This window comes from Emys orbicularis, chromosome 7 (genome assembly GCF_028017835.1).
Source record: "Emys orbicularis isolate rEmyOrb1 chromosome 7, rEmyOrb1.hap1, whole genome shotgun sequence".
Taxonomy (NCBI): domain Eukaryota; kingdom Metazoa; phylum Chordata; order Testudines; family Emydidae; genus Emys; species Emys orbicularis.
The window spans coordinates 77952501-77964911 of NC_088689.1; the positions used below are offsets into that span (position 1 = coordinate 77952501).

Sequence of the window (12411 nt, forward strand, 5' to 3'; positions counted from 1 at the left end):
GACACAGTACTCCAGATGAGGCCTCACCAATGTCAAATAAAGGGGAACGATCTCGTTCCTCGATCTGCTGGCAATGCCCCTACTTATACAGCCCAAAATGCCGTTAGCCTTCCTGGCAACAAGAGCACACTGTTGACTCATATCCAGCTTCTCGTCCACTGTGACCCCTAGGTCCTTTTCTGCAGAACTGCTACCTAGCCATTCGGTCCCTAGTCTGTAGCTATGCATGGGATTCTTCCGTCCTAAGTGCAGGACTCTGCACTTGTCCTTGTTGAACCTCATCAGGTTTTTTTTGGCCCAATCCTCTAATTTGTCTAGGCCCCTCTGTATCCGATCCCTACCCTCTAGTGTATCTACCACGCCTCCCAGTTTAGTGTCATCTGCAAACTTGCTGAGAGTGCAGTCCACACCATCCTCCAGATCATTAATAAAAATATTAAACAAAACCGGCCCCAGGACCGACCCTTGGGGCACTCCGCTTGAAACCGGCTGCCAACTAGACATGGAGCCATTGATCACTACCCGTTGAGCCCGACGATCTAGCCAGCTTTCTATCCACCTTACAGTCCATTCATCCAGCCCATACTTCTTTAACTTGGCGGCAAGAATACTGTGGGAGACCGTATCAAAAGCTTTGCTAAAGTCAAGGAATAACACATCCACTGCTTTCCCCTCATCCACAGAGCCACTTATCTCATCATAGAAGGCAATTAGGTTAGTCAGGCACGACTTCCCCTTGGTGAATCCATGCTGACTGTTCCTGATCACTTTCCTCTCCTCTAAGTGTTTCATAATTGATTCCTTGAGGACCTGCTCCATGATTTTTCCAGGGACTGAGGTGAGGCTAACTGGCCTGTAGTTCCCCGGATCCTCCTTCTTCCCTTTTTTAAAGATGGGCACTACATTAGCCTTTTTCCAGTCATCCGGGACCTCCCCCGTTCGCTATGAGTTTTCAAAAATAATGGCTAATGGCTCTGCAATCTCATCCGCCAACACCTTTAGCACCCTCGGATGCAGCGCATCCGGCCCCATGGACTTGTGCACGTCCAGTTTTTCTAAATACTAGAAAAACCCTACACAGTATTGTAATGTTGTTTGTACAAGGTATGCCTTGTGAGGTCTCATTTGAAAACTCATAACTTGCTCAAACAACGGCAAACTGCACATAGCAACATTATATGTAAAGTTATGAGTATAAACTGAAATCATGACTGAAATATATTTCCAATATAAGTCTAGGGAGTGGCTAAACCAGTTCCTCAGAGACAAAGGGCAAGCTGACGCCTCAACCTGATCAGCTCAGTCAACAAACCCAATGGACCATTACCTGCTAAGTGGCCATTCTTTGGCAAGGGAGGGAGCAGGGACAAAAATCTACATCTTAGCAAAGAAACAACATGGAGTTTCCTTTCTTCACCAGACTGCCTGTCGCCTTGCTCCCAGCTGGAAATGTTTCTCAAATTGGGATAGGACTATAAAAAGAAGGGGCAGACACCCTGAAGAGACCCTTCTCTCTCTCCCTGTCTGTCTCTGGCATCGCCCCTAAGAAGACAAAGGAAAACATCCATTGGATTCTGGGAGTGGGTCAGTATCTGCTGGAGTACGTGGTAAAAAACTTTGCTTGGATCTAATACAGTTTGTGAAGTTAAGCATTAGTAAACATTTTTTTTTTTTTGGTAACCATTTCTGACTTGTATGCCTCATTACTTATACTCACTTAAAATCTCTCTCTCTGTATTTAATAAACTTGTTTTACTGTTTTCTCCAATCCAGTGTGTTTCATTTGGAGCGTCTGGGTACTCTATTTAAAATAAACTAGTATGTTATTCCCTTAAAGGAATAAGGGACTTAATATATTTGTACTGTTCAGGAGGGGGCTGGGCAGCACAGGACAAACTTCTGGGGAAAGATCTGGGACTGGGGGTGTGTTGGGGTCACCCTGCAGCATAACTCAGGCTGCTAAGGGCCAAGTTGTGGCTGGCTGGCTGCAGCACACAGACATGGCTGGGAGTGACTTACATGGGGGAGGCTGTGAGCAGTCCAGGTTGGAGGCTACAGCAGCAAGGCATTGCAAAGGGCATCCCAGGTTACAGGGCAGTGGTGACACAGCTACTCATTAGTCTGGACTGTGCCCTGGTATGTCATGGATGCTAATGAGGATGCTAAGGATCTCATGGAGTGCACCTTGATCCCTTATGGAACAGGAACCTTTGATGATTTGTAGGCTTCCATAATACATAGTCTAATCTACCTATCAATGGAGGAATTTTGGATGGAAAGACATGAATAGAGAGCCTGATCTTCTCGAGGATTCTGTATGCTTTAGATAGATTTTAACGTTCTTCTGACATGTAAGGTTGGCCATGTCTTTTCTGTTGGATGTTGTGGTTTTGGACAGAACGAAGGAAGCATAACCTCTTGGGAAACATGGAGGGAGAAATTTATCTTAGGAAGAAGGGATTTTGGTGTCTGAGCACCACCCTAACCACATGAAACGCACAATAGGGCTCATGTATGGATAAGGCTGCCAGCTCCGACACTAGCCTAGAAGACATGGCAGCTACTAAGACACAAAGCATAAATAAAAGGCCAACACTGAAGTCAGAGGATCGAAGGGAGTCCTTGGTCCCTGGACCAGACAGAGGAGTACACTTTTAGTGTCAATGCTCTCCTAGATTAAAGCAATTACTTAATGTCTCTGGAGGACAGACAGAGACCTTCTAGACCACACCAGGGCCCCCTAGTAAGCAGGCTGATAATCAATCCCACTTGGGCATGGTCAATGGGATTCAATTGTGGGCATAGCAAAAACAGGAGCTGATCCTGATTTAGGAACCCATAACATTTTTTGCTAACACCATTGAACTTGTCAGGCAGAGGGAGCTTGGGCTCGCGAGAAGCAGGGAGTGGAACAAACGGGGTGGCAGCTTGAGCTTGCGGGACTGCGTTCTGTGCCGCTAGGATGACAGCCTGGGCCTGCAAGGTCTGTAGGATTCCCACTATCTCTGTCAGAGAGATATTGACCTTTGTAGAATCCATACTCACCATATCAGCTCTTATTGTTTGTGTTGTGGGCTGCTCAAACTGTCACATGGCTGGGATGTGGGCAGTCATGCCTAGTGGTCGGAACAGGAGTCAGGCCTACTGTTCAGAACAGGAGTTGGTAGACTGGAATCTGAGAGCAGGGTCAGAACCAGAGTCAGAGGCCAGACGTCAGAGCCAAGGGTCAGAGCTCAGGAATTGGAGCAGAGGGTCAGAACTGGGTTACCTGGAATGAGGCAAGGCAGGGGCAAGACTGGGTCCAATGCAGGAACGAGGCAGGGGCAGGACTGGAACAAGGAGGGAGCAAAACTGGGAATAGCTGGTGAAGAAGCTATTGCAGCCATGAGAAAATGCTTTGAGGTGGTGCCTGGCAGCTTAGCCGGAAGCCATGGCTCATTCTTGGAACTTCGATCACCCTTGACATCTGCTGGGAGAGCAATACAGCAATGCACAAACAATCCAGGAAGTTTTTGGAGAGTGTTGGGGACAACTTCCTGGTACAAGTGCAGGAGCAACCAACTAGGGGCCGTGCTCCTCTTGACCTGCTGCTTACAAACAGGGAAGAATTGGTAGGGAAAGTAGAAGTGTGTGGCAACCTAGGCAGCAGTGACCAAGAGATGGTCAAGTTCAGGATCCTCACAAAAGAAAGAAAGGAGAGTAGCAAAATACGGACCCTGGACTTCAGAAAAGCAGACTTTGACTCCCTTAGGGAACTGATGGGCAGGATCCCCTGGGAAGCTAATATGAGGGGGCAAGGAGTCCAGAAGAGCTCGCTGTATTTTAAAGAAGCCTTATTGAGGGCTCAGGAACAAACCATCCCAAAGTGCAGAAAGAATAGCAAATATGGTAGGCGACCAGCTTGGCTTAACAGTGAAATCTTCAGTGAGCTTAAACTCAAACAGGAAGCTTACAAGAAGTGGAAATTTGGATAGATGACTAGGGAGAAGTATAAAAATACACTCCTGAATGCTCTAGCAATAAATCAGGAAGGCCAAAGCACAATTGGAGTTGCAGCTAGCAAGGGATGTGAAGGGTAACAAGAAGGGTTTCTACAGGTATGTTAGCAACAAGAAGAAGGTCAGGGAAAATGTGGGACCCTTACTGAATGGGGGAGGTAACATAGTGACAGATGATGTGGAAAAAGCTGAAGTACTCAATGCTTTTTTTGCCTCGGTCTTCACAGACAAGGTCAGCTCCCAGACTGCTGCACTGGGCAACACAGCATGGGGAGGAGGTGAGCAGCCCTCAGTGGTGAAAGAACAGGTTAAGGACTATTTAGAAAAGCTGGTTGTGCATAAGTCCATGGGTTCAGATCTAATGCATCCAACGGTGCTGAGGGAGTTGGCTGATGTGATTCCAGAGCCATTATCTTTGAAAATTTGTGGCGATTGGGGGAGGTCCCGGACGATTGGAAAAAGGCAAATATAGTGCCCATCTTTAAAAAAGGGAAGAAAGAGAACCCGGGGAACTACAGACCGGTCAGCCTCACTTCAGTCCCCAGCAAAATCATGGAGCAGGTCCTCAAGGAATCCATTTTGAAGGTGATCAGGAACAGTCAACATGGATTCACCAATGGCAAGTCATACCTGACCAACCTGATTGTCTTCTATGATGAGATAACTGTCTCTGTGGATATGGGGAAAGCGGTGGAATTGATATAGCTTGACTTTAGCAAAGCTTTTGATACAGTCTCCCATATTATTCTTACCAGCAAATTAAAAACATATGGATTGGATGAATGGACTATAAGGTGGATAGAAAGCTGGCTAGATTGTCAGGCTCAACAGGTAGCGATCAACGGCTCGATGTCTAGTTGGCAGCCGGTATCAAGTGGAGTGCCCCAGGAGTCGGTCCTGGGGCCGGTTTTGTTCAACATCTTTATCAATGATCTGGATGATGGGATGAATTGCACCCTCAGCAAGTTCGCAAATGACACTGAGCTGGGGGGAGAGGTAGATATGCTGGAGTGTAGGGATAGGGTCCAGAGGGATCTAGACAAATTGGATGATTGGGCCAAAAGAAATCTGATGAGGTTCAACAAGGACAAGTGTAGAGTCCTGCACTTAGAATTGAAGAATCCCATGCACCGCTAGAGGCTGGGGACCGACTGATTAGGGGGCTGGGGCACATGACTTACGAGGAGAGGCTGAGGGAACTGGGATTATATAGTCTGCAGAAGAGAAGAGTGAGGGGGGATTTGATAGCAGCCTTCAACTACCTGAAGGGAGGTTCCAAAGGGGATGGAGCTAGGCTGTTCTCAGTGGTGGCAGATGACAGAACAAGTTGCAGTGGGGGAGGTCTAGGCTGGATATTAGGAAACACTATTTCACTAGGAGGGTGGTGAAGCACTGGAATGGGAGGTGGTGGAATCTCCATCCTTGAAGGTTTTTAAGGCCTGGCTGGGATGATTTAGTTGGCGTTGGTCCTGCTTTGAGCAGGGGATTGGACTAGATGACCTCCTGAGGTCTCTTCCAACCCTAATCTTCTATGATTCTATTATTCTGAGAACCTCATTGCATCCATTGAGGTGTCAGCTACAATCACTGTTGCTAGGGAGATATTCATTAAAATGGAGCCAAAGTCTGGGTGATCTCTCTCCTTAAGGGCTTTGTGATCTCCCAGCCAGGAGAGATGCTCTTGCAAAGCAGGCAGCTGCTCCCAGGGACGCTTGAAGGTGGCAGAGGAGGCTTCAAAGTCTTGTTTGAGAATGGTCTCCATCTTCCTATCTGTGAAGTCCGGAGGGTAGAAATCCCCTTCTGAGGGGCTAACCGTATCCCTGGGGAAGGACACTAAAGCAGCGTCAGCCTTTGGTATCTCGGCAATGGAGCCCTTTGGGTCTGGAATGTTATGAAGGTCGCTCTTGTCAACGTGCTGGCCCTTACCTGGCTTACCCCACTCACCCTACTCACCTCCTGGAAGGAAAAATGAAGTGGTATCATCGCCACTGGGGAGGGATTTGAGGGAAGAAATTGACTCCAATACTCACTCTCAGGAGCCTGCTGAAGTTGGGTTCGAATCGTGCAGATAACCTTGCTGCACATGTCTTGACATTTCTCCAGGAGAAAAAGCTTTTGCTGAGTTTTTCCCCCAGCCTGTTTGGATTCAGAGCCAGACAGCTCGCCTTCCGCAGGGGGAGGAGTCGGAGGATTCGGATCTCCTGAATTTTTTGTGCCTTTTCTTTCCCCTTTCAGATTTTTTAATTTATTATTTTTTTGCACACTTTGGGAGCATATAAGCTCTGCTGCGGCTTTGGGGAGGCTGCCTACGGCTTGTCTTCCTTAGAGCCTGGAGCCCTCTTGAGAGGTCTGGCTCTGAATCCTCCCCACTGGGTCCCACTCCCCCTGGGGGGGGGGGGGGAACCCATCAGACCCATCTGGACAGCTTGGGAGGGGCTGATTAGAAGTCCTGCTTCTTTCCCCAGGACCCACTTTACGACTTGCTCTGCAAGAGGCACCTGGGACTTATCCCCTTAGTCAAGTGGTCAGGGTTCACCTCATTTTTGGAACCTCTCCCTGTTCTGCACTGGGGTTCCTGGTCCATTTTTCCCTCATTTGAGTCACAGCTGCCTTGGTGGGTAGGGATCCCACTTGCCTGCCCGACTCATAGCCCCAGGACCTAACAGAATTAGGGATGGAAGGATGGGTGCAGGCTGAGCACAACTCATTGTCTGCCGAGCCTGGGAAGGCTGCCTCACAAATCGAGCACTGCTTGGATTTGATCCAGTGCTCTTTTGGCTGCTTGGCCATGCCTGTAAGGGGCAGAGGAGCCAGCAGGGAAACGGAGGCTCAGGGAGGGTTAAAACTCCAAAGGGTTAATCAACCAGAGAGGAGGAGGAGAAACACAGAGGAGGGAGAACCCTGCTCCCCACTGCCCAAAAACTGGGCAGAAAAAGTTAAAAAAACAGAAAAGAGTAAGAGCAAGGGCAATAGAAATCACCACTGTCCGCTGCCACAGAGGCAGAGAATCCGGCAGCAAGCAGCAGCAGAGGTGGGGTGGCCAGAGCATGTGGCACCAAAACACTGATCCACCTCCACGAAGCTGCAGAGGGAAGAGCAGCCCAGATGTCCAGAATTGAGAGAGTCCTTGGACTGCAGATTTATAATAATTGTCAAAATCATTTCCCAACCCATTCCTTGTACTCCCTCAGTTTGTTTTTGACCAACAGTACACACCCAGAAGAGATTTTCTGTCTCTCTCTCTCTCTCTCTCTCTCACACACACACACACAGTCGCCTTCTCCTGCTCTACCCAGGGAACCCCTCACTGTCCCTCTCAGAATATTTTAGACATACTGGTACCCCCTGCTCTATTTCCAAGTATTTCATAGACCTCAGGTGCCTCCACTTTCCAAGAGCTGTGTATATATTTATGCTGTCCCTGAGCATCAAGCCCTGTGTTCTAAAAAAAATCTCAGGAACCCTGAATGATTTTATCTGTCACATTTCTGCAGAACACCCACAGGAAATATAGAAAAATTTGTGAATGTTTTTCCTGTTAAAGTTCTGGGGATGCAGCACTGTTGCCTTCATTTATCCTACCTGATTAGGTCCTCAAGAAGAAGAAATTCTGTCTCTCCAGGCTTTAGTCTGTCTGCAAGGACCTTGAGGGCTGACCTCAGCAAGTCACTATTTTCACGTTGAGAAAATCCACTCCTGGGGAAAAAGAGAAGAGCCGCAGATCATCATCAATATGACAAATTGGAGGAGGGGAAGAAATTAATGCCAGCTACACAATGGCTAAGAGTCTTTTAAATCTGTCTTCAAGAAGAAAAATAAAAGAAGTTTGGACAATTAGAACAGCTCTGTCCTGGCTACGGGAAAAGAGGAGATCAGAGAATTCTTTAAAAAATGAAAATTTGGGTCACATGAAATTGCTTTAGCTTTTCTAGGCCATTAAAAGCATTATGCACACAGAACACAAAACAGGTCAGTGAAAGTTCATACCCTTGCTTCAGTGAGTGTGGTAAGTATTCAGTGAGCACTCCTATACTCCTTGCATGACAAAGGGTATTCCCATTGGAGCTTAGCCAAAAAGCTTCAGAGGATGGAATTTCTTAAAAATAAACAACCACCCCTTGGAAATTTCATTCAAATATTTTAGGGGAATGTTAAGGTTCATCATTAAGCACTTAAACTTTAGTGGATGCCAAAGTTAGGGTTAGCTGTATGCCCTTAATTCTGCCCCCTTCTGTGTACGCATTGAATGACACATACTATTTTTCAAATAATACAACATAACATCACACTTTTCCCCCAACTACCTAAGATACATATGTATCATCTTCCACCACTGCATATTACTCTATGTATGCCCGACAAACATAGCCCATGAAAAATTTATATACAGGATGATCAGCAGAGCCATATCTTATTCACTGTATTCATTAAAAGATACTAGGTTGCAGAAAAAAAGTTTCTATGGTATTATATTGTATTTTCTGAGCAATTGTAGAGGTCAAGTTTGGGCTGCATGTGCAACCGTAACTTTGGCATCTGCACCTCTGGCTTAAGTGCTTAACCATGCAAGTGAGTTTTTGTTGTTATAGTAAGGAATATGTATTTCTAATATAGCCATCATTGTAGTATCTGTGGATCAATTTTTCTCTCTTGTTGCCTGAATGCTGAGTTGTGAAGAGAAGGACTTACTGTTTTAGCTATTCCCAGATGTCTAGACAGACTGGAAAGCACAAAGATAGGTGTCTTACCATATATACTCGTTCATAAGCCGAATTTTTTTAGTAAAAAAGGGAAGCACCAGAGAAGGAGGTTGGATTATGAACGGGTATAGAGAGGGAGAGGTGGGACACAGCCCCTCCCCTCAACAGAGGGAGCAAGGAGAGGCAGCACAGCCAGCAGAGCCAGAAGGGAAGAGGCGGGGCCAGAGTCTCTCCGCTTCTGGCCACACTGCTCGCCTCCGAAGCAGCTGCAGCTCCAGGGCTGGCAGGCTGCAGCCATGCCGCTTGGCCCCTCCCCCCAGAGCAGGGCAGAAAAGGTGGGGGAGTTGCATTGTATGTAAGAGAGGAGTATGACTGCTCAGAGCTACGGTATGAAACTGCAGAAAAACCTGAGAGTCTCTGGATAAAGTTGAGAAGTGTGAGCAACAAGGGTGATGTCGTGGTCGGAGTCTGCTATAGACCACCAGACCAGGGGGATGAGATGGATGAGGCTTTCTTCTGGCAACTAGCAGAAGTTGCTAGATCGCAGGCCCTGGTTCTCAAGGGAGACTTTAATCACCCTGATATCTGCTGGGAGAGCAATACTGCGGTGCACAGACAATCCAGGAAGTTTTTGGAAAGTGTAGGGGACAATTTCCTGGTGCAAGTGCTGGAGGAACCAACTAGGGGCAGAGCTTTTCTTGACCTGCTGCTCACAAACAGGGAAGAATTAGTAGGGGAAGCAAAAGTGGATGGGAACCTGGGAGGCAGTTGGTCGAGTTCAGGATCCTGACACAAGGAAGAAAGGAGAGCAGCAGAATACAGACCCTGGACTTCAGAAAAGCAGACTTTGACTCCCTCAGGGAACAGATGGGCAGGATCCCCTGGGAGAATAACATGAAAGGCAAAGGGGTCCAGGAGAGCTGGCTGTATTTTAAAGAATCCTTATTGCGGTTGCAGGAACAAACCATCCCGATGTGTAGAAAGAATAGTAAATATGGCAGGCGACCAGCTTGGCTAAACAGTGAAATCCTTGCTGATCTTCAACACAAAAGAAGTGGAAGCTTGGACAAATGACCAGGGAGGAGTATAAAAATATCGCTCAGGCATGCAAGAGTGAAATCAGGAAGGCCAAATCACACTTGGAGTTGCAGATAGCAAGAGATGTTAAGAGTAACAAGAAGGGTTTCTTCAGGTATGTTAGCAACAAGAAGAAAGTCAAGGAAAGTGTGGGCCCCTTACTGAATGAGGGAGGCAACCTAGTGACCGAGGATGTGGAAAAAGCTAATGTACTCAATGATTTTTTTGCCTCTGGCTTCACGAACAAGGTCAGCTCCCAGACTGCTGCACTGGGCAGCACAGTATGGGGAGAAGGTGACCAGCCCTCTGTGGAGAAAGAAGTGGTTCGGAACTATTTAGAAAAACTGGATGTGCACAAGTCCATGGGCCCGGATGCGCTGCATCCGAGGGTGCTAAAGGAGTTGGCGGATGAGATTGCAGAGCCATTAGCCATTATTTTCGAAAACTCATGGCGATGGGGGAGGTCCCGGATGACTGGAAAAAGGCTAATGTAGTGCCCATCTTTAAAAAAGGGAAGAAGGAGGATCCGGGGAACTACAGGCCAGTTAGCCTCACCTCAGTCCCTGGAAAAATCATGGAGCAGGTCCTCAAGGAATCAATTATGAAACACTTAGAGGAGAGGAAAGTGATCAGGAACAGCCAGCATGGATTCAGCAAGGGGAAGTCGTGCCTGACTAACCTAATTGCCTTCTATGATGAGATAAGTGGCTCTGTGGATGAGGGGAAAGCAGTGGGTGTGTTATTCCTTGACTTTAGCAAAGCTTTTGATACGGTCTCCCACAGTATTCTTGCCGCCAAGTTAAAGAAGTATGGGCTGGATGAATGGACTGTAAGGTGGATAGAAAGCTGGCTAGATCGTCGGGCTCAACGGGTAGTGATCAATGGCTCCATATCTAGTTGGCAGCCGGTTTCGAGCGGCGTGCCCCAGGGGTCGGTCCTGGGGCCGGTTTTGTTTAATATTTTTATTAATGATCTGGAGGATGGTGTGGACTGCACTCTCAGCAAGTTTGCAGATGACACTAAACTGGGAGGCGTGGTAGATACACTAGAGGGTAGGGATCGGATACAGAGGGACCTAGACAAATTAGAGGATTGGGCCAAAAAAAACCTGATGAGGTTCAACAAGGACAAGTGCAGAGTCCTGCACTTAGGACGGAAGAATCCCATGCATAGCTACAGACTAGGGACCGAATGGCTAGGTAGCAGTTCTGCAGAAAAGGACCTAGGGGTCACAGTGGACGAGAAGCTGGATATGAGTCAACAGTGTGCTCTTGTTGCCAAGAAGGCTAACGGCATTTTGGGCTGTATAAGTAGGGGTATTGCCAGCAGATCGAGGAACGTGATCGTTTCCCTTTATTCGACATTGGTGAGGCCTCATCTCATCTGGAGTACTGTGTCCAGTTTTGGGCCCCACACTACAAGAAGGATGTGGAAAAATTGGAAAGAGTCCAGCGGAGGGCAACAAAAATGATTAGGGGTCTGGAGCACATGACTTATGAGGAGAGGCTGAGGGAACTGGGATTGTTTAGTCTCCAGAAGAGAAGAATGAGGGGGGATTTGATAGCTGCTTTCAACTACCTGAGGGGGGGGTTCCAAAGAGGATGGAGCTCGGCTGTTCTCAGTGGTGGCAGATGACAGAACAAGGAGCAATGGTCTCAAGTTGCAGTGGGGGAGGTCTAGGTTGGATATTAGGAAACACTATTTCACTAGGAGGGTGGTGAAGCACTGGAATGCGTTACCTAGGGTGGTGGTGGAATCTCCTTCCTTAGAGGTTTTTAAGGCCCGGCTTGACAAAGCCCTGGCTGGGATGATTTAGTTGGGAATTGGTCCTGCTTTGAGCAGGGGGTTGGACTAGATGACCTCCTGAGGTCCCTTCCAACCCTGATATTCTATGATTCTATGGCCACGCCGCCCGGCCCACCAGAGCACGATGCGGCCGTGCCATCCGGCCCAGCCCGCTGGAACATGCTGCGGCCGCACCGCCCAGTCTGGCCCGCCAGAGCAGGCTGTGGCCACGCTGCCCAGCCTGCCGGAGCAGCTCCAGCCAGGCCAGAGAGATCCTCCCCTGGCCCTCCCCAGATAAGGTGGGATGGGGAGAGTGTGGGGGTCCCGGGCTAGGAATGGCGTCACGTGGGGGTTGGTCACAGGGGTTACTCCCCTGACCCCCAGCTTCTCCCCCTGAAAAAATTTCCCCACCAGTTGCTGTCCCGGCCCGTCAGGGTAAGCAGCTGGCGCGCCGGGACACTTTGTTTACTTAGGTTTACCTCCGTGCCTGCGGACGCTCGAGGTAAACAAACCATCTCAGCCCACTGGCTTATCCTGATGGCCCAGGAGCCAAAGTTTGCTGACCCCTGAATTACTTATCCATCTTGGGGGGGGGGTCGGCTTATAAACGAACTGGCTTATGATCAAGTATATACGGGATTTCTGCTGGCTTTAATCCAAGATCACATGTTCTGTTAAAACCAGGTAATTGCCTTGGGACCCATTTGCAGCATGGAATCTTAAATTACTGTAACTAGGGTTAATCATCTATAGTTTCAATTCTTTATAGTTTGACTGAATTTACAGCAATTGTAATACAATATATAACATTTTCTTAAAAGCCTGTATCACTGCAATTTGATGTTCTGCAT

General features: G+C 47.9%; 1 protein-coding gene across 1 annotated transcript in view; it reads right to left on the reverse strand.

The window, feature by feature from the left end:
• FANCD2 (FA complementation group D2) overlaps nucleotides 1-12411 on the reverse strand; it is a 183633-nt gene that overhangs the window by 84340 nt on the left and 86882 nt on the right. The window contains exon 32 of the mRNA XM_065408219.1: nucleotides 7581-7694. Within this exon, the coding sequence (XP_065264291.1) occupies nucleotides 7581-7694 (114 nt within the window). The remainder of the gene's footprint in view (nucleotides 1-7580; nucleotides 7695-12411) is intronic.